The sequence below is a fragment of the Podarcis gaigeae genome (assembly GCF_964106915.1).
Source record: "Podarcis gaigeae genome assembly, chromosome: 1".
NCBI classification, from domain to species: domain Eukaryota; kingdom Metazoa; phylum Chordata; class Lepidosauria; order Squamata; family Lacertidae; genus Podarcis; species Podarcis gaigeae.
In genome coordinates this window covers 46,486,218-46,508,880 of record NC_139678.1, presented here as the reverse complement: position 1 = coordinate 46,508,880, position 22,663 = coordinate 46,486,218, and the positions used below count along the sequence as shown (strand labels likewise).

The following is a 22,663-nucleotide window of genomic DNA, read 5'->3' as shown; positions in this document are numbered from 1 at the left end:
TTCTTACTTCTTTGTTACTCTTAGTCTCTCTGCAGATTAAACATATAATTTAGCTTTATTTTAGGAGGGCGTGAGTTATCAGGCAAATATGAATTAGCACAAAATTGTTGTGATTTGCCAACTCTCAGCATCTGCATTCTGAAGTGAAGAAACCAACCTCCACACTGTGGCGCAGTATAGAATTTACAGATGAATCACAAAGGTTTCGCATATCTCTGCAGTTTTATATTTATCTTTTATACCACTAAAAGCATTAAGTTGATGATAATAGCCATTTCCTTAGTGTGACACTGTGTGTGGGGGGGTGACAGTGACATGGAAGATGCTGAAAGAAGGAGCCTTAAAGCATGTTAAATTTCATTTTTAATGCTTTTGGTATCTCACATCAGCAGCTCATGTCCCTAATTAATTAAATCTTCTAGAACTATAGTCATGGAGAGTGTAGCCAATAGACAGGTGAAGTTCTTGTCTCCCACAAAAGACAAATTATGTGTAATAGCGAATAGCACTGTGTAACAGAGAGAGAAAAATGTAATTGGATGAAAATTTGGAGCTGGCTTTAATAGATATTGTTCTAGTAAAGCAAAATATATTCAGACCTGCACTGAGATACACAAGGCTTGATTGACACTGGATGGAACCCCATAGCCAGCCCCAGATGGAAGGGCAACACAGAGGATGCTCAGGTCTCACAGCAATTGTCTTTTATTTGTATTAGTATCACCTGCTAGAGGAGGAGTCTCCTCTAGTCTTTTACCTTTTTTTTTCTTAGTGCAATAAAGCTGGTCCTATTCTATGGTAGTGATGAGGAACTGTTCGTCAGGTGGCTGAAGGATTCCCATCCAGCCAACTGAGCCTCTGGATCTAGACCAGGAGTGGGACATGGTGGGGTGGGGATGCAGTTTGCATTGTGGGTAAAACATCTATTCGCTTGTTTGGAAAGGCTTCTGTTCACTCTACTGTGAAGCATACCCTGCTGTGTTATGCCCTGCCCCCCATTACACCCCCGTTCTGCCCTCTTCTGGGTCCAAAAGGACCCATGCGCTGGCAATCGTGCATCAGTTGGACATAATAAAATGGTTGCCTCCTGTAGGCTAATGGGTACGGCAGTAAAATAAAAGGGCTGGAATTTTAATTGATAAATTGCCACCTATAACTTTTTAATTGTGAAAATTAAAGTCCCTTGATTTCAGTGGATAGCACCCTATGCTGTGATTTTTTATTTTTTTTAATTCATAGGTTCTTGACGTTTTCTTTGTCTCAGCCGTGGGAGGCCTTTTTTCAGTCACAAAGAACCAACAGCCAAATAGGCTTACAAAATTCCATCCCAGAATGAGTTAAATTTACTTTTATAGAACTCTTACCCATGTGACGTTATTATATAAACTGCAATCAAAAAAATAGTGTGGAAAGGCTGATTAAAGCTGTTTGATGCAGAGGAACAGGCAGACGCCTACACATGTGCCGTAGGTAATTTGCTTGTGCGGATTTTGAATTTGAATCTAAATCAGATTGTTTATGTGCATGTGTGTGAGAAGTAAAAATAAAAGCAGGCTAGAACAGATGTGAGTATTTTCCTTACTAACCATAATTAACCATAGAGTTGGAAAGGATTTTGAAGGTCATCTACTCCAAAGCCCTGATCAGTGGCCATCTACCCTCTTTACAAATCTCTAATGAAGGAGAGCCCACCATCTTCTGAAGCAGTCTGTTCCACCTTTGAACATTTAGTACCATCTGGAATTTCTTCCTAATGTGTGGTCAAAATGAGAAAAGCAGAATATTCGGGGGCAGGGACCTATCCATTGGCATCCACCCAGCATTGCTTCTAACTGGTTCCTTGTTAAATAAAAGTAATTGAATATCACTGCTAACTAGAATTACCGCCTAACTAGACATGCCCAAAATGAGATTTGATAATGGATTTAGAACTATCAGTAGATCGCCAAGGATGTGCTCCAGGGAGAGCTGACTTCAGGCACCAGGCCCTTTGGCAAAGCAGAGGAGGAATGACAATTGGGAGGAGCGCAAAGAGTAGAAACACCATGGTGCATGGTTGTGAAGCAGCACAGCCGGACACCTTCATCTGCCCCAGCTGCAACAACACATGTCTCTCCTGTATCGGTCTCTACAGCCACAGCAGGCGTTGTAACTCCCCAACAGTTTGACTTCACCCCCAAATATACACTCCTCCATTGTCTCCCAGGACAATTGATACCTACCAACCAACCAATAGATTTAGAACTATCAGTAGAATTCCTAGGCAGCGCTCTCTTGGGTTCCATCCAGTAGCCTTGTTTGGAGATTCAGCAGGCCTTTAAAAGAATCTGGAGCTTTGACAAACATGCAGCAATGGCTAGAGACTCTTGAGGGAGCTGAGGCCTATGCAGTATAATCTCAGGTGGTTAAGAGAGAACATAGGGGTCTTGATTTTTGTGCAGTTTGTTGTCTGACTGGAGTTACGGAGTGTTCCATGCATATGTAGGGGCATCCAAAGTGGTTCTTCTAACTCAAGTTTGAGGAACCTCCAGGCCAGGGGCCAAAGGCTTGAAGGGTCTGGAGTTTAAGCTCCTGCTTAGCTGCGAAGCTCACTGAATGGCCTTGGCCATCACTGTCTCTTCAGCCTACCCTTAGCTCTAGGGACACAGATGTTATTGCTAGATTTGTATTGTTTTGATTATCATTATTTGCGTTTTGCTGGTTACTTTGAAGATCATGGATTTTGAGGAAAGGATCCCCTCATTGATTTACGGCATTAACATTCTAATAATAAACTTTACAGTGTGCAACTTGAGCATCAAGGTCAAACAGCTGGTGTGGCTTGCGACAGCCAGCTAATAAGGTGGAAATGAGTTTACCCCAATGCTTTTTTATTTTAAGATCCCAAGATCAGTTTAGTTCATTTCAATATAAATTATAAAAACAAACAGTTAACACATAAAACAGGCAAAAAATGCAGCCACTCCCTTCCCGGCTCTTTCCTAAGCTGAATAATAATATCCAGTACATCTAAAGCTCTGGCTCCACCCTACAATGTCACTTAGCTTGTTTTTCTTTGGTTCTCCCTTCTCCCCACTCCAGTATTTAAGAGGCTTATTTGTTCCATACCTCCCCTTTGGCCAGGATTCTTAGAGAGTTTTTTTAGGAGTAGATTGCCATCCACCAGTGTCATAAAGTTTCGGTGCCTACAGTTATAAATCTGTAGCCTTCCCATATGTCAGGAAAATTCCTGACACGTCCTGGTTTTGGGCTGTAAAAATGGTGTCAGGGGGAATTTTGCCGAATCAGGGAAATCGCTGTTAAAACAATTTTAAACTATGACAACCCTATGAATCTGGCTCAATGCTCAACATGTGTCTTCTTTGACAATCACTGATAAATTGTAGTCAAGCTGGAGAGCACAGCTGACATTAAGACAAGAGCTAGATTTGTTTTCGCAAATATTTTGTATTTTCAGTCATCTTTACGTGTGAAACAGCACAGAGCATGCAGAGTTCTCTCTAGAAGTAAGCACCAGACAGCTGGATTTATTTCGAGTAACAGACTTATAAAAAAAACCACATTGAATAAACCCCAGATGACTAACTCCCCCCGCCTCTTATTTTTACTTGTTTTTAAATACCAAATATTTACTTTACAGATTACGTTTGGCATGCAGAAATTATACCTTGTCATTGAATTATATTAAACATAAAATACTGTATTTTTTCTTTTTCTTTTTTCTTCATTTTCTTTTTCTGAGCAATTGTGCTTTTACAGTGAGTTGTGATCAGTTGAAGCCAAGGAAGGAACAGTTACAGTGGTACCTCAGGTTAAGTACTTAATTCGTTCCGGAGGTCCGTACTTAACCTGAAACTGTTCTTAACCTGAAGCACCACTTTAGCTAATGAGGCCTCCTGCTGATGCCGCGCCGCCGGAGCACAATTTCTGTTCTCATCCTGAAGCAAAGTTCTTAACCTGAGGTACTATTTCTGGGTTAGCGGAGTCTGTAACCTGAAGCGTATGTAACCTGAAGCGTATGTAACCCGAGGTAACACTGTATAAGCTCACCAAACTCAGTGGATCTCTCTCCCCTCCATTTTCTTCAGAGTTCATCTAGGCACCCCAGCTATTTAAATACTCAATTCGAAATAAAAACTTTTCTGAAGAAGTTGAATTTCTCCCCCTCCCCTTGATGAGTATCAATGTAAAGGGACCCCTGACCATTAGGTCCAGTCGTGGACGACTCTGGGGTTGCGGCGCTCATCTCGCTTTACTGGCCGAGGGAGCAGGCGTACAGCTTCTGGGTCATGTGGCCAGCATGACTAAGCTGCTTCTGGCGAACCAGAGCAACGCGCGGAAATGCCATTTACCTTCCTGCCAGAGTGTTACCTATTTATCTGCTTGTACTTTGACATGCTTTCGAACTGCTAGGTGGGCTGGAGCAGGGACAGAGCAACGGGAGCTCACCCCGTTGTGGGGATTCAAACCACCAACCTTCTGATCAGCAAGATCAGGGTTTAACCCACAGCGCCACCCACGTCCCTTTGATGAGTATAGCGTCACATAATATTTATTGCCAACAGTAGTAATTCAGATATTTAAATCTATAAAATGAATGTTCTTTTTAAAAGGTTAGATAATCCTTTATGAAGACAATGTGGTCATTACTGATTGTGAGATGTCCCTGTGGAACAAAAATCTGCCTGCACAGTGGGACTTCTGGTTTTTCTCGGCTCCCCTTCAGCCCCTTTGTGCCACCAAAATACGCTCTAGAGCAGGGGTCGGCAAAGTTTTTGTGGCTTGGGCTGGTCCACGGTCCTGCAGATGCTGCGGTGGGCCAGAGTGTTTGTGTGTGCAAATGCTATTTCTGGCTCTTTTTCCTGCACAAAGGAGGTGTGTGCAGCTTCCCATTGGCTGCAGGAGCTTCCTGCAGCCAATGGGAAGCCAACCAGCATTGCAGAAGGCGGTCCCCGCTCTGCTCCACGCCGGTTTAATGCGACACACAGGAGCCAACCAAGCGGGCGATGGGGGTCCATGGGCTGGTTAAACGCTTGTGGCCCCTGGGCCTTAGGTTGCTGACCCCTGCTCTAGGGTGTCCATAGGCACTCCAGGGCAGTTTTTGGGGATGTTCAGAAGGCATAAAGGGGGACGAAAGGAAGGAGAAGCCCCATTCCACGAGCAAACTCCCATTTGCACTGCATTGCTTCTCACCCTGTGTGTTTCTAAAACCTTAATTATAGATTTTAAAATAGCAATTGGTTTATGAAAGGCGTCTTAAACATGGATTGTTTGGAATGGCTTGTTTAATTAACAGTCTAGCCATTGTGTTGCCTTAGCAGATAAAGCATGGTGATTGTTAACTTAGACATATAAGCTCTATTATTCTTTCAATAATGGATAATAGGAAATTGCAAGGCAAGCGTGTGAATATTGCAGCAAACTTGTGGCGCATTTTATTGCAGTTTTAAACATGAATATTTTGCCTACATAAGGGAGGCCTGCAATAAAATGTTGCAGCCTAGGGTGCTTCAGTTAACTGTTCCTTTTTGACAACCATACCCTCTTCCAGATACTGCATTCCATGAAACGCCTTTAAATTTGCTAGTTGTTGGAGGTAGGATATGTTCTGGCTAGAGGTTGTTACTTTTGAGAAGAGGCTGCAGAAAGTGCTGGTTTCCCTAGAACTGTCAGAAGCCTTGATTTGTACACAATGCTTCTCTGTCAATGTGGTGCTGGTTCAGCAGCATCCTTACATGCATAGACTTGGCAAGTATTTGAAGGCCACATTTTGTGTAATTGGTTGAGTCTCTGAATAGGATTCTCTTCTTTGTGTTAAAGGGTGTATACAGCAGTGCAGGATTTTATGCTGACATTCTCTTGCCTTTGTCTACTCCCTGCCAGGGTGCATTTGTGGAGGTGGCTTTTGTTGTTGTTCCTGTTAAAGATGCTTTAAAAGACAAACTACCACTTTGTAATCAGTCCAGAGCCAATGCAGGAAGTGCCTTTGGTTTCAGTAACCTTATAAAATTAGAATTTAAAAGGTGCTTTATTTTGACAGAAGATAAAACATTTGTATTTTAATATGCAAGAAGAGTGTAGAAAAATTTCATTCATATATTGAATCACTAGTCTGGGGCAGGGAGGGTTTGAGTATTTGTATTTTCTGTTTTGTGAACCTTCAGGTAAAAATATTGCGGAAATGCTTCAAAATGTTTTCATTTGCTTTTTGCGTTTTGTTTGGGCAGCTTTCATAATCGAGGGCTTTGGGCCAGAAAACGCTTCTGTGGAACCTCTGATTTTTCACCCCAGTTGTGGTCCCAGAACTGCATCCCATGCTGCTCCAGAAGGTTCCTTGACCTTCAGAAGCCATTTTTCAGAAGGTGCAAGGGGCTGTGCTAGAAAGGAAGTTGAAGACTCAGTTGCAGATGCAAAACTCCATTTGTATTTTTATAGCCGCTCATGGGGAAAATGCTGCGATAAATTGTTCTGAGCAATACTTTTTCTCACACCAGAGTGCCACATGGCTGTCTGGAGTCCCACTGGTGCTAAGCACATTGATGACTTGGATAATTTGTGAACCATCACACCAGATACAGCCCACTAACCATGTATTGTGGGCTACTAAGGTCTTACAAAACTACTTCTGTTTGCTTAGAATAGCAGAAACAGGGGAGCAGCAATAAATGGTTGGCAGGCTGTATCCAGCCGGGCAGTTATCAAGGGGCTGCTCTATGGCTCCAGCTTAAAACTTCTCTGTGACGGTTCTTGCACTGCCCGCCATTAGCAGTAAGAGCTTGCTTATGCAAACAGAGTTCCAATTTGGGGATGAGAAGAAGATTTGGGATGGTGGGTAGAAGGGATGAGAGAGGAAAATAAGTTTGGGAACATGAAGCTAGTAAGACCAGCTTTGTAATAGGCTGAGCAAGCCTGATTTGGAAGTCTACTGTTAACTATCAGTTTATTATTATATATTTGGCACCATGAAGGTGACATTTGGATATTCTGCCATCAGCAAAATGTCTTGAGTCATCTCTGAACACTAACCTATGCCAAGGTTTACAAGGAGAAATGCTTTGGGAAGACTTCCTAGTCATCGTCCTGAAGGTTGACTTGGGCTTTATTCTTCATTGGCCACCTTTGAAATTTGATCAGAAGCAAACTCCAGGAACTCATTCAGTGTTTTCCCTCCTTTTATTCCCCTACTCTGGTTTTTTCCAGAATTGTATGGACCTAGTACTTGTGGCTCCTGCTTTCAAGGAGGGGTCTCTTTTTGATGATCTGGGGGGAAGGGGTGATCTAAGCCATCTCTAATGAGATTGGCCCTGCCAGGGCAGGGCACCTAGCCTGCTTGGGGGGGGGGCATCTTACCCAGCACACTATTCCCCCAGGGTAACCCACCTCCTGGTTAGTCAGCTCCACATAGGGACACTCGTCAGGAGAGTGGAAGATGACTTGGCCCTTCCTTCTTCTTATTCTCTGAGCTTGGCAGAGGAATATCTGCCTCATGTTGCCTCATTTTCAGTCAGGGGTCGGAATCATTTAGTGGTAGTTGCAACCCCAGCACGTCAGGAGGAGAGCCACTCACAAAGACCCCTCCCAAACTGCTGCTGCCTCTCTCCACTACCTATTCACTTCTTCATCCTCTTGGTGAGTGAAAGAACAGCAGGGAGGCAAATGAGCCAATGCCACAGGCAGTGGCAACACCAAAGACGGGTTTCACTGGAGAGGACAGCCCACCCAAATCATTTTGCCAAGGGCTTCACAAAACCCAGAGTTGGTCCTAGTTTTGGAAGTGAGATTGGTGATTTGCAGCACCATCTTCTCGGTAGTCACATCAGCTTTGCTACATTAATTGTGTGAAAATAATTGATGAGTAGTTTTTGAAATGTAGATAGCTGCCACAAGTTGAGCCAAGTGAACAGGATCAGCTCCATGCACATGGGGGGATTAACTCTTCAACTCTTCCTATCCACTGTTACCCCCCCCCCCCAAAAAAAAAAAACACTCAAGGTATTTTTAGCTTTTCTTTTGTTTGGGGAGCAGGGGCATTTTCATTGGGGCTGTGATCAGAGGAGGGTTAAACCCTCACACATTTTGATCCCAGTCTTGGGTGGTCATTTACCGTATTTTTCACCCTATAGGACGTACTTTTTCCCCTCCAAAAATGAAGGGGAAATGTGTGTGCATCCTATGGGGCGAATGCAGGCTTTCAGGAAGCTATCCGCAAGCCTGGGGAGTTCCCGCCGGGCTCCCAAGGCTTGCAGATAGCAGCCTGTTCTGGGGGCTGGGGTCGGGCTTCCCCTGCCCCAGCCCCGTGCCGGGGAAAATTTTTTCCCCTTTATTCCCCCCCCCCCAAAAAAAACTAGGTGCGCCCTATGGGCCGGTGCGCCCTATAGGGCGAAAAATACGGTACATTTCAAAAACTGCTTTCATGCAATTTATGAAGAGCTTTTTCCTGAAATATTGTAACTGATTTTCATTTCACTTTGCTGCTACTGCTGAGCTTCAAGATACGTCTTTTTTAAGGTGTCTTCTGAATTTTGAGGAGAAAACCAAGCAGTTAATAATAATAATAGTCATAATAATGATAGCAACTAATAAATAGATGAAAAGAATTGCTTCTCATGTCTGTCCTTGGGATATTAACCAGCAGTAGTAGCCTGGTTCAGCAGTCATCTCCAAATCAATCCTGACTGCTCCATACAAAAACTCATAATTTACACCTGGTCTTCCTAAATCATACATGTAATCAATAGACAATCTGCTAAGAATGGCTTGAATCCTAAGTCCCATTCCATAAATGTTTACAAAATGGAGCTTTCATGCTTCCTCCTTTCCTCTGCAGTCTCCTGTGCCCCCCAAAATCTTCTGTTGGGGGTTGGAGGACCCTCTGGAACAGAGTGACATGAGAAGGGAGAAGGAGCAATTGCCAAAAATAGGGGGTGGAGAGTCCCACAGTACAGAACCAACAGTGATTTCCACTGGCAGAACAACAGTTTGGATCCAACTCAGTATCTCCTAACTGAGCAGCACATCTGTTCTTTCTCCATATTTATAGATGGTAATAGCTTTCCTATAGTTTGTTGATCTAGAGAGAAGTCTGTTGTATATATTGAAAAGTAACTTACATCATTCTGCATTCAAAGCTGTCAAATACAGTATGTTAGGTCTCAATCGCTGATCTTTCTGGTGAAATGTACTGAGAAAGCAACTACTGTATTGAAGCTTTCAATTTTCTGCTTTATATAACTGTGAATGTGCTGGCTAATCACTTTCTCTTCTTTATTTGCTCTAGGATTAAAGCAAGTTTACCAGTTGAAAGTTCATTCTTCAAACGAAGATTATTATTTTTTGACGTATGGAAGGATTTTTGAAATGGATGGATTAAGACTTCTAAGAAGTCAAAAGTGATTGAACAACAGTCGTTCGTAGAAAAGCTGCATCTGTAGAACATTTGCCATTATATTACATGATCATAACTGGGATCTCATGCAACCTTTGTGTTTTCTGGATAACCTTCTCCGGAAGAGAGTTATAAATGTGAAAGGCAGAGATGGCTGTGTTTTCTTTTGGAGCTTACTAAGGATAAACACGTTTTCCAATAATGACCAGTTTGAAGCGGTCCCAGACTGAAAGGGCTGTTGCCACCGGAGTGTCAGATGGAACCCCTAAAGTCCACTCAGATGACTTTTATATGAGACGCTTCAGGTCACAGAATGGTAGCTTGGGATCTTCAGTGATGGCTCCAGTAGGCCCTCCACGCAATGAAGGGTCTCATCACCTTACATCTACTCCTGGAGTACCTAAAATGGGGGTTAGGGCCAGGATTGCTGACTGGCCCCCAAGGAAGGAAAATGTCAAAGAAAATAGTAGATCAAGTCAAGAAATGGATACATCAAGCTGCCTTGATAGTATGTCTTCAAAAAGCAGTCCCGGGAGCCAGGGGAGCTCTATTAACTTGAATTCTAGTGACTCTGTCATGTTAAAGAGTATCCAAAACACACTTAAGAGCAAAACAAGGCAGTCTGAGAACCTAGATTCTAGGTTTCTCACTCCTGATGGATACCACAGCTCCCCAAGAAAAGCTCTTCGCAGAATAAGACAGCGAAGTAATAGTGACATTACCCTAAGTGAGCTTGATGTAGATAGCTATGATGAATGTATCTCGCCCAGTTATAAATCTGGACCATCACTGCACAGGGAATATGGCAGCACTTCATCAATAGATAAGCAGGGTACTTCAGGGGAAGGTTTTTTTGACCTGTTGAAAAGTTATAAAGATGAAAAGTCTGACCAGAGAGGTCCAGGCACCAGCAAATTCTGTGAACTCCTTATAGCTAGTGGAAGTAAGGGCTCAGGATTTTCCTTGGATGTGATAGATGGACCCATAACTCAGAGGGAGAACCTTCGACTATTTAAAGAAAGGGAGAAGCCACTGAAGAGGCGCTCAAAATCAGAGACGGGAGATTCTTCCATTTTTCGAAAGCTGCGTAATGCCAAAGCTGAAGGGGATCTTGGGAAGTCCTCAGATCTTGAGGACAGCAGATCAGAAGACAGTGTCAGGCCTTGGACTTGTCCAAAGTGTTTTGCCCATTACGATTGCCAGAGCATATTATTTGATTTAAATGAAGTGGCAGTTAACCGGCACAATGTGATCAAACGAAGGAATACAACGACTGGAGCTTCTGCTGCAGCAGTTGCGTCATTAGCTTCTGGACCATTGTCCCATTCTGCAAGTTTCAATTCCCCAATGGGCAGTACAGAAGACCTGAATTCCAAAGGAAGTCTCAATATGGACCAGGGAGACGATAAAAGCAATGACCTTGTTATGAGTTGTCCTTATTTTCGTAATGAGATTGGTGGGGAAGGAGAAAGAAAGATCAGTCTCACAAAATCTAACTCTGGATCCTTCGGTGGCTGTGAAAGTGCCTCTTTTGAGTCCACTCTTAGCTCTCATTGCACAAATGCAGGAGTGGCTGTTCTTGAAGTACCCAAGGAAAACCTGGTGTTGCACTTGGATAGAGGGAAGAGATACATCGTTGAACACGTGGATCTTGGTGCATATTATTATCGTAAATTCTTCTATCAGAAAGGTGAGCAGTCATTTAATACCTTGAACAGCATTATTCTTTGCTATTTTACAAAATGTTCTCCAAGTACTGCCTGGCGCACAGAATGTTCCTTGATCATTCTAGGCATAATTCATACAAACACTTACATTTTGCAATTTGCTTTTTAATAATATGACAGGGATTTTTTAAGACTTTATAGTTTAGGCAGTTTTCTAACATGTACATGGCACGAGACCAAATCGAAAGGTACAATCTACAGAAAGATGCAGAGGTTTTAAAAATATTTTGGAAATGGAAATGTAATTAAAACTTGTTTAACAGGGACTGTGAGAATGTTCTGGCACCTATAGCATTGTAAAACATTTATTAAAATGGTCAAATGGAGGTTTCTCTATTATAATATATTTCATTGTACTAAATGGTTTTTCCAAATCTCCAGTTGACACATTTCTTCTTACTGTTCTAGAAAGGGGAGTATAATTAACATAATTCTACTGTGCCTTTAATACAGAAAATGGACCTCAGCCTGTAGGTTGGGAAAATGTCTGCTATGCCTGGAAGATGGTTTTGTGCTTTACAACATTCAAATATTACACTGAGCATGTGAACCAGATGTTCATAGCTACAACTGGTAGCAGTTTCTGTTATCACAGTGGTTAAAATGAGTATCACCAAAATCTTTAGGATTGGTTCCCAGCTGTATGTACATGCTACATTTGCCCAGGGGAGCATGTGCCCATGGATGTTTGGAACTTGCTCAGATGTAGAACAAAACTGTCCTTAATCCTTTACTTACTATGGAAATGTAACATACAGAACCGTTTTTTTCTGAGATGGAAAATATTTTTTTCTCCTCCCGCACCCCTTTTTTTAAATGCACAAGAACACTGGAACTACTTTGGGGCAGATGAGAACCTTGGTCCCGTAGCTGTCAGCATCAGAAGAGAAAAACCTGAAGAAATAAAAGAAAATGGATCGCAATACAATTACCGCATCATTTTCAGAACTAGTGAGGTAAACAATATATGGAAAGTATAAGAATAAGAAATGCAAAAATGTTTTTTCTATATACTCTTAAGATTGACTGTAAATGTGAGTTGTATAAGGGTTATTTTCATGTTTTGCCTGTGGTCTAAAATGTACTGATCCTTTAAATCAGAAAATATATAAGATGACAGAAAGAGCTACTCAAAAGTGGAATGGACTACCTCAGAAGGTGGAGTCACCTTCATTGGAGGTTTTTAAGTAGAGATTAGATGGCCATCTGTCAGGGATTCTTTAGGTGTGATTTGTGTGTTGCAGGGGATAGGACTGGATGACTCTCAGAAATCCTCCCACCTCTATGATTCTACACTGGGTTGTTTTAGATCTGGGTATCTATTTTTAATTGCCATTTTTTGCAATGTTGTAAACTGCTCTTGAGTATATAATATTTTATATCAGAAGGTAACTTGATCTCCAGGTGTTCTTGACTACAAATCCCAACACCCTTGACTATTGACCATGCAGACTGGGGCTGATGAAAAGTTACCACTCACTAATAACCAGGCCTGGTTCACACATACCTAAGCCGCAGTTTGTTTAGCAAACGCGTGGCATATTTAAAGAATAAGCCAAAACACTAACTTTTTGTAAACCGCTTTGAGGTTTTGTTACTCAAGTGGCATGTAAGTGTTGTGAACCAAGCTATGGAGAAACAATTTGTTGCTTATTTTTTCTGTGAGATGACACATGGCTTGTTGAACACAGCCTATGTCTGCTTAAATCATATGTACATCTTCTATTCCTGGTACTTGGATTAATTTTTACATTTTCCTGCTTTAATTTTACAAAGAAACCTCCCTGTTTTAAAAAATTCAACTAGGTGTAAATCAAGAGAACATGCTAGTTTATGGACAGCCTTTAACATAGAAACCCAGGTAAAAAGAAATATGTACAGTGGGGTTTCTATCATGTAGACAGAAACTGCCTTGATTCCCTTTTGGGGGGAAAGACAGGATATAAATAAATATGCTTTAATAATAATAGTACTAATAACAATAAATTAACTAGTCCAAATGTTGAGTTTGGGCGGGTGAGGAGCATTCTTCTTGTTTTACTTCTGCGTTAACAGTAGCACAGAGGTGCTTGACTTAATGAAACAAAACCATTTTACACATTTCTGGGAAGAAGCAAAAGTGAATGCATGAGTAGCTTGTCCATCTGTTTTCCGTATTTCTGGATAACATATCAAGAGGAAAATTCCTCATCTTCTAGGAGCACAATGCCTGCTTTTCCATTTAAGGAATCATTCAAATTGAACTTGTGTAAGTTCTTCAGATATTGGTACTAAACAAAACAATGATGCACAACTTAGTATAATTTACATATTGGAATTTCTTTCTTGTAACATTTGAAGCACAGCACCCAGGAATCCTTAGTTCTTTGGGTTACTAGCCTACCCCCACCTTCCCTTCATATATCTAAGGAAATAACTTTGGTTTCACAGCTTACAACCCTAAGAGGTTCTGTCTTGGAAGATGCTATACCTTCAACTGCAAAGCACTGTACAGCTAGAGGGTTGCCCTTAAAAGAGGTCCTTGAGCACGTGGTTCCTGAACTGAATATACATTGTCTCAGGTTGGCCTTCAACACTCCTAAAGTCACAGAACAACTTATGAAGCTTGATGAACAAGGGGTAAGTTCAAAATAGCAAACTTTAATCCTTTACTAGGCCAGCATTACGGTAACAGATCTAGATATCTTTTTTCGCCGCCATGTCTGGAAACTCTAAATAAATCTACCAAGTCTATCCAATGCTACAGAATAAAGGGTTTGCCTGAGATCTAAGGACTTCGAGTTTGCTGCCAAAAAAAGTGAATTAGGCAAACTCAAAAATTCTGAAATGTGTACTGTTTAAAGCAGAATATTATAACCTAGCATGTTTAATTTCTTCCTGCATGGTATAATGGAAGACAGTGTGTAAGACATTGATACAAGAATTATGCCTTATTTCAGCTGCTTATGTCATCCATGATATATTAGGCACTATCATCATACATTCTAACTAACAACTTAAACCTCTTATAGTATTAGACCTTACTTTTTAATATCTGAAGACTCTTTGATACTGCTTTTTTATATCTAGAATTTCATAACAGAAATAACTTAACAGAAATTAACTTAACAGAAATTAAGTAATTAACTTAACAGAAATACAGTAGCTTGTATTTAATGAAGCTGTTTAGTTGGTGGTGTCCAAAACCAAAGTATTCAATTCATTGTTTGGATCTGTTCCAACTTGGTTTTCTGGCCTCGTTCGGAACTGAAAGTGGCTTCATTACTCTCTTGAATGGCATATGTTAGGAGATGAATGGGGCAGTGAGACACTGTTTAGTCTCCAAAACCTTTCAGCAGCTATCAGTAGTTTATTTATTTTATTATTGATTGGAAATATTTATAGCCTGCCCTTCATCAATACTGATACCAGGATGGAGTACAACATAAGATAACATAACAACCAAATTAATATATAATCCACAATAGAACACGAAACCCACTTAAAAAGTTCACTAGGTGCATATTGAAATCTACAGAATTTGCTCCCATGTGATTGCCCCCAACTTGGATGGTTTTAAAAGCGATTTAGACAGATTCATGGAGGATGTGGCTAGCCATTGTGTCTAATAGCCACTGATGTGTTCTACCTCTACTGTCAGAGGCAATATGCGTCTCAATATTAGTTGCTGTAAATCACAAATGGAGAGTTTTCGTGTCCTGCTTGCAGGCTTCCCATAAGCATTTGGTTGGCTATGTAAGAACAGAATTTTGAAGTAGATGGGACTTAAAGTTGATCCAGCCACACTTATGTTCTCAGTATTCCATTGACTTGATTATTTTCATAGACTAAACTACGCATTTAAATTCAAATCATCTCCCAATACAAAGATAATAGTGCTGCATTCAAGTCAAAACTCAATGACATAGAAACATTACGCTGAAGTTTTTAAGTTTGTATCTACAAAACTGAAGTCTACAGTTTAGAAACTATATTTTTCTTTCTTTCTCTTTCTGTTTTGCATCCTTTGGGGGAAATCTTGAGTTGGAAATGCACATAGCAACCGATGTCCTTTGCAGAGTGATTTGAAATACACAGATTTAATGTGCCTACATTTATTAGTCATGGTTTTCTCATTGTTGAAGGGGAAGAGGAAGAAGTCAGTGGTGACTTTTGGAAGGACTCTCTATGTTAGTCTTTTAATGCAGCATAGATGCTACATAAGCTGATGAGAATGCAAAACTTGAGTTTCTGTTTGTGTTTACAGCTAAGCTATCAACTTAAAGTGGGGATCATGTACTGCAAGTCTGGACAAAGCACAGAAGAGGAAATGTACAACAATGAATCAGCAGGCCCGGCCTTTGAAGAGTTTCTTCAGTTACTGGGAGAACGGGTTCGGCTCAAGGGATTTGAAAAATACCGTGCTCAACTAGACACAAAGAGTAAGGGACCCTCTCTTATGCAGATTAATAAGACATAGTTACAGCCATGGTCAGCAAATAGATTTTGACAGTGGACCTATTGAGGAAGTGGAGAGTGGCAAGCCGCCACTCTCTCTTATCTTTTCAGTGTGAACTTCTCAGAAACCTTCTCATTACAACACTGCAGCTGCAGCTCATATTTGTTACAGAAGTACTTGTTCTGAGAATTTGGTTGATTTATACAGTCCCTAATATTGATAGTGTATCTTTATGGCATCTTCTCTTATTAGTCCTGAAATTTAATTTTGCTTGTTTGTTTCCATCAGTGTACATGGCATTTCACAAAATAACCTAATCAAAAGACAAGTTCCTGTCCCAAAGAGCTTTCAGCATAAATTACCTTCTGTCAGAGCCACCCGAGGTCCCAGCTCACAAGAGACCAAAATCCAGTCCAAGTTATATACAAAAGGTTTTATTGAAGAACATTGTTGTCGTTACATCCAAGCTCCGTGGCTCAGCATCTGTTACCCTTAGATGTTAGAAGTCCCCTCTGAGTCAGTCCCGCCCCTGCACCAGCTTAAGAGGCTTGTACTGCTCCACCTTTTCCTCTCTTTCCTTTTCCGCAGGGTCTTCCTGCCCCCCTGTGCTCCCTCCCTCCGGGACTCCCCCGAGGCTGAGTCTTCTGCCGCCTGCTCCCCCCTCCTTCGTGCTTTGGGACCAGGCTCCTCCTCAGGGCTCTCCTCATTTCCGCGCGCCTCCACATTTGAACTTGGCGCGCGTACGTTGCCTCTGACCTTCCTTTCGACCGTTACGCTACTCTCGGTACTACACTCCTCCCCTTCCGGCAGGACGTTTTGCTCCGAACTCCTTCCCCTCTCTGCTCCCTGTTCTGCTCTTTCTGACACACTGGCAACTCCACCCCCTTCACTCTGTTCCGACGGAGAGGCCGATCCCGATCTCCAGCCCCCACTGGGGATTCCCCCTTCGTTCCCCTGCTTCTGACTGCCTCCCTCTCTACTGCCCCTTGGCCTGACCAGGGGGGCTCCCTTTTGGGAATCCTCGGATTCACTTGACGGACTCACTGACAACCTCGGGTCGTCGTCGTCCTCTTCCTCGTCGCCCTGGGACCCCTCCCCCTCGCTCTCTGTCCCTGAAACCCTGACACCTTCTTTCTTCTTAATCTCTACATAGTTTCCCCTCAATTGAGTGCATTAAAACATAGTTCCTGGCTTGGTTTATAAATTTCATGGCTAAAATGAAGTAAAGAGGTGACTTTTTGCCAAGATCTTGAAACAAAATGCATGTTTTTTAAGGGAAGGGGAGAAATCAGCAAAATTACTCCTGTAAACACCTCCTCAGTGTATAGTCCTCCCTGTGAAATACACACACGTATAGCTGTGAGCTTTCATTATGTGGTATTTAGATTGAACCGTGCGTATTGAGGTCCATGGTTATCTCACTTGCGGTATAGGAAATTAAAGTAAAGAATGCGTCATGAAAGTAGAAAAGCGTTCGCAAACAGTGCAGTGAATTTTCTGTTGCCATGGTTTCTGCTGTTACTGATGTTTTGACTATAGGCAGCAGAGAAGGAAACGATTAAAACATGAAATAACCTAGAATATTTTAAAGCCAGTTAGATATATTTAGAAACGCCAATAAATGTCAAAATCTGTAGTACAAAACTGAAATTACTTTATTTCTTTTGAATTTAAATGACCTTCCCCTATTTCTACCTAGTCATTGCCATGTAATTTACCTGTAATGTGAGGGGTCTTATGCAGGAAAATATTTAAGGGAGAAGAGGGGAAAATAATGCTGGTTCTTCTAGCAAGTGTTGAAGCACTGCTTACCCACCTACCCTGGTCTTTTCTTTAAAGTTGAACTGTGCTAAAATGCAGCTAATGTTGTTGACGCTCTGCTCACTTTGCTTAAATTTATTATCAGCATAAACCTTTTCTCTTTAATGAGCCCTGAGTCCCTTAGTTTTTGCATGACGTGACCCAAAATTGAATAGCTATTTACAAGCAGCAAGTCTATAACATGATTTGATAGGTGCTACATATTGCTTAGAACAGCTACAAAATGTGTTTATTATTTAGATTATTTACATGCTGGTTTTCAAACTGACGAAACAACCATATGCTCTTTTACTCTGAAGGAAGTCCCATTGAGATCAGTCGTGTTCATGTCTTAAGTAAGTGTAGGTAGGAATGCAACCTACTTTTCAAAAGCAGCTGATGTGATGCATGCTACTTTTGATTTATTTTTATTTTTAATGCTCCTGCCCTCTCCCCTTAAACAAAAAGGAATCTTCAAGAGTAAATCATGTTGAGATCTTTCCCAGCCCCCTGCTACCTGTGATCCTTAACTGGCTATAACAAGGACTGAATCTGGGGGTTTCTGCGTGCAAAGCACCTGAGCTTCAATCAATACATAGTGTCTCATTGATGTACTTGGCACTTTAGAATAACAAGCAGAACAAACAAAAAGCAGTTCCCTTCCCCAAGGAGCTGACAATGATTATTTACCACGCTTCCTTTTTATTTTCAGGTATTTAACAATCTAGAGTTAAATCCTAGACCTGAAAAACGACCAGAGTTGAAATATTCAAGTATATGAATGCCTTAAGGAAACGTTTCAGACCAAAAATTTATGCCTACTTTGTGCATCATTAGAAAATGATCATATTGAGCAACTGTGTACTTACAATTTTCTGCTTTCAGCTTGAAGAATTTCTCCATCTCAAAAGGGGATTGCATCCCTCATCCCAAATGTTTATAGGCCTAATGTTTGTTTCTCCTATGTTTTTCACACAGTAGACTTTTTATTTTGCTTTAAGTCGACAATGTTGACTTCAGATATAACCTCACTCATGGTTGAGGAGCACTGTGGTTACTTACATGATTCCCAAGACACAAGTGTTTTATGATAAGCACTTGTTGCCTTGCTTGTAGTGATCTGCTAGTTCAGGTCTCGTTACTTAACCGGCAAATGGCCTGGAGCCATTTGAAGACTCGGTTGCTTGATTTTTATTTTCCCCTGTGTTTTAGTTCACTGCTCCATTTAGATCAGTTCTCAAAAGTTTCTCTGCACACCAGAACTATGATTACAATCATTTATGAAGTAAAATGAATTGTTAAACTAAAAGTTGTTACTGTTCTGGACTTTTAAAACTTTCAGAAGCTTGGCCATCATGAGAAGGCTGTATTTATGTTCAACAAGAACCTTTTTCCAAATACTTGCTGCTGTGTGAAATATGCTGCCATCCTTCCCCATCTGTTTCTCACATTTTAGGCATTAGTTTTGATGTTTTCCTTCTACCAGGCAGGCAAACAAGATGAGCAACACATCTAATTGGGATGAGGGCACAATGCAGATAGACTTTCATTAAACGAGAGATCACCCCTGCAGAGACCAATGCTGGTTCTGATTTTAAAATGTAGTCTTGGGAGCCATATTGAGAGTAGTACTAGGGCCCAGATAGGCGATTAAAAAAGCCCTGTACAACTTGTGACCCATCATAGATAACCCTTTAACAGCAGTCATAAAAGGCTTAATAATCCTCCTGGTCCCCCCCCCCATGACTGCAGAATTGCAGAGCTTTAAGCATTTGGCACACTGTATGTAATGGGACGTGGGTGGTGCTGTGGGTTAAACCACAGAGCCTAGGACTTGCTGATCAGAAAGTCGGTGGTTCGAATCCCCGCGACGGGGTGAGCTCCCGTTGCTCAGTCCCTGCTCCTGCCAACCTAGCAGTTTGAAAGCACATCAAAGTGCAAGTAGATAAATATGTACTGCTGTGGCGGAAAGGTAAATGGTGTTTCCGTGCGCTGCTCTGGTTCACCAGAAGCGGCTTAGTCATGCTGGCCACAGGGCCCAGAAGCTGTCTGTGGACAAACGCCGGCTCCCTCGGCCCATAGAGCAAGATGAGTGCCGCAACCCCAGAGTCGGTCATGACTGGACCTAATGGTCAGGGGTACCTTTACCTTTACCTTTTATGTAGTTGGTGTAGCTTGGTAGGTCACAAATTGTGCGGGCCTGTATTAAAAGATAAATTTATTGTTCAAATATTAAAAAAATTAAATTGTAATCATAGTTTTCCTATATCAAAGAGCTCTATAACGAGTTAAATTACTTATCATATGTATTCTTTGGGTAGAGGGGATTGTAAATAATACATAATGCATTATATTAGGGAACATTTCTTGTAAAATGTGTGTGTTGGGGAAAAGGCATTCAGACATGTACTTCAGGAGAAATGTGCAGTAAAATGCCTGTGAATTTTTCTGTGGTCTTCCTTTTTTTAAAAAAAATCATAAACTGATGCTGAAATATATCATACTGAGATTAAGAGTGGGGGCAAATGAAAAAGTGGAAGCAGCCAAAGGTGATAAATTATTCCATCTCTATTAGGTACTACCTCCCTTTCAGATTTTGTTTGTATTTTTCATGTTGTTCTTGAGGCTATTGTACGATTGTTTCCATAGCTGATGCTTACAACATCATGCAGTTTTGCAGCTTATGTAAAAGTATTTTAAAATAGTAAGTTGGATTTCTTTTGTTATTTGAATCTTAGCTGATTCTACTGGCACCCACTCTCTTTATACAACGTACAAGGACTATGAAATCATGTTCCATGTTTCCACCATGCTGCCCTACACACCTAACAACAAGCAACAGGTAGGATTCATTTTCACTATGTAAAGAATTCTGTGGGCCCATTACAGATGTAACACTAAAGCATTATTTAGCACTGTGTGAATAAGCGGAAGAAAGCTTTTGACAGACATGATTTCCCCTCCCCTATCCTCCCTAGTGCAGCCATGAATAAGAGATTAGAGGCATTTGTTTCCTGTTTTAAACTAACAGAAATGTACCATTGTAACTGAATTAGGAGGAGCTAAGTTTTCTTTAGACTGCTTTGTGAACGAGTCATGGTCATAAACCTCTGTTGAATTCTGTCCTGTTTAAACAAGCCACAGTTTACACTAACTGGAGAATTTGGTTCATTGCAGAAGAAATTTCATGAGGTATGACACCATAGCATAAGTCTATATACAACGTACAGCTATAGTATTCGAGTGTTAATTCCTAGCAACAAGAAAAAACTTTGCTACTTGCTGCAGTCTTGCATCTGAATCGGTATAAATGCACCAAGTAGGTTGGGAATGCTCTGAAACAACATTGCTCGTTGATTGATAATGTTTTCCCCACCCATTTGCATTGTTTCATTAACATCCTCCAAGATGTTTAAGCTGTTTAAAAAATGGTTTTGGCGTAATAAAGAAAACTTCCAAGTAGCTGCAAGAAGTTATATTTCAGTAGACAAGTTGGCTAGTGATGACTTAAGATTTTGGGAATGAACAAATCTGAGGCTGATTTAAAGTTTGTTTCTCTTTAGGAAATGTGAGTTAAGTAGTAAATCTGAACAAAAAAAATTCCTTCCAGTAGCACCTTAAAGACCAACTAAGTCAGTTCTTGGTATGAGCTTTCGAAAGCTCATACCAAGAACTGACTTAGTTGGTCTTTAAGGTGCTACTGGAAGGAATTTTTTTTGTTTTGACTATGGCAGACCAACACGGCTACCTATCTGTAGTAAATCTGATCAGCATAGCTTTTTCCAGATCATTTGCTTTCACATGAGAGCTGTGATAGAGTCAGAGAGAGAGATGGCAGTCTGGGGTACAGAAGGATTGTCTCCCCACCTTGCCTTTTTCAACTATTGCACTCAAAAAAATGAAACCCACAAGACAGCCTTGGGGGAATCTTGTGTTTTTACTGCTTAGAGCCAGTGACTAAACTTCAGCCTAGTTGATACATTCAGCTTGGAGTAGCGCTATGATAGTGTGGTATAAGTCTTGTACAAGAGCATATACAAACTGAAGAATTTACATAAGTTTGTGGTAGGAAGCAGCCCTTTCATGAGTGGAAGAAATTGTGTGCAAGTGCAAGGGTGGGGAACCTTTTTTCTGCCAAGGACTGCATACCAATGGGAGTTAGGGGCAAAGCCAGTGCGTGGGCAATACCGAAACCAAAGGTACATGGGGTATCCTCTCTTTTCCCTGCTGCCACCACTCTGCCCTCCTTGCCATTCACATGTGGCCCTTGGCATACAGGTTGCGTCCCCATGTGCTAGAAGAAGGGCACACTTGGATCTACCCCATGTGTCCCATGGCACTTTTCTAGATTCATAAAATCAATGTCCAGGGGACGCAGGTGGCGCTGTGGTCTAGGACTTGCCAATTGGAAGGTCAGCAGTTCGAATCCCTGCTATGGGGTGAGCTCCTGTTGCTCGGTCCCAGCTCCTGCCCACCTAGCAGTTCGAAAGCACGAAGTGCAATATTCTCCAGCGGGAAGGTAAACGACATTTCCGTGCGCTGCTCTGGTTCGCCAGCAGCTGCTTAGTCATGCTGGCCACATGACCCGGAACCTGTCTGTGGACAAATGCCAGCTCCCTTGGCCTATAGAGTGAGATGAGCACGCAACCCCAGAGTCGTCCGCGACTGGAGCTAACGGTCAGGGGTACCTTTACCTTTAAAGGCAATGTCTAGTTTCTTTCTTGAGTGATTACTATATACTTTACCACATATATTGCCCTCTTTGATATCATTTTCATTTTGTAAATTTTTGCTAATCATTGTTTAAACTGAACTGAGCTGCGGAAGTCTATGTATAGCTGGAATTTATATCTGATTTAAACAAAAAACAAACAAGCCACAAAACAATGGTTAATTCAAGGAGCTAACATTGAATTCAAGGAACAATAACATGGTTTAGTTGATTCTGCCTGCTCATGAACATACTTGAAGCTCATTATATTTTAAATGGTCAGTTCTATCATACAGATGGTTAGTGCTATGCTGTAATTTAAAGGAAGCTTTCTGGCTTCTTTTCAGAAGAAAAAGAATAAGTTGACAAAAAAGCATAACAATAATTTGTTTGGTAACACTGCCACTATCAAATACAAAAGCACAGTTTTAATGCGCAGAATAACATTGTCTAGGTTATGAACAATTTATAATGGTTGGAAGAAAGTAGCAGGTAGACAAACATAGTGTTATATTACGATAAATTTGATTCTAGAGACATTCAAAATCTGTCTGTTATGAAGACATTTCTTGGTATTAAAATAGATGTGTAGCTGTTGTTAT

General features: G+C 41.2%; 1 protein-coding gene across 8 annotated transcripts in view; it reads left to right on the top strand.

The window, feature by feature from the left end:
- The window catches only part of SIPA1L1 (signal induced proliferation associated 1 like 1), a 162,717-nt gene that overhangs the window by 96,561 nt on the left and 43,493 nt on the right, over positions 1 to 22,663 (top strand). For all 8 annotated transcript variants that reach the window (XM_083746254.1, XM_083746253.1, XM_083746249.1 and 5 more), the window contains 5 exons: positions 9,278 to 11,075; positions 11,938 to 12,068; positions 13,543 to 13,731; positions 15,359 to 15,533; positions 20,089 to 20,192. In XM_083746254.1, the coding sequence (XP_083602380.1) occupies positions 9,587 to 11,075; positions 11,938 to 12,068; positions 13,543 to 13,731; positions 15,359 to 15,533; positions 20,089 to 20,192 (2,088 nt within the window). In that variant the 5' untranslated portion in view covers positions 9,278 to 9,586. The remainder of the gene's footprint in view (positions 1 to 9,277; positions 11,076 to 11,937; positions 12,069 to 13,542; positions 13,732 to 15,358; positions 15,534 to 20,088; positions 20,193 to 22,663) is intronic.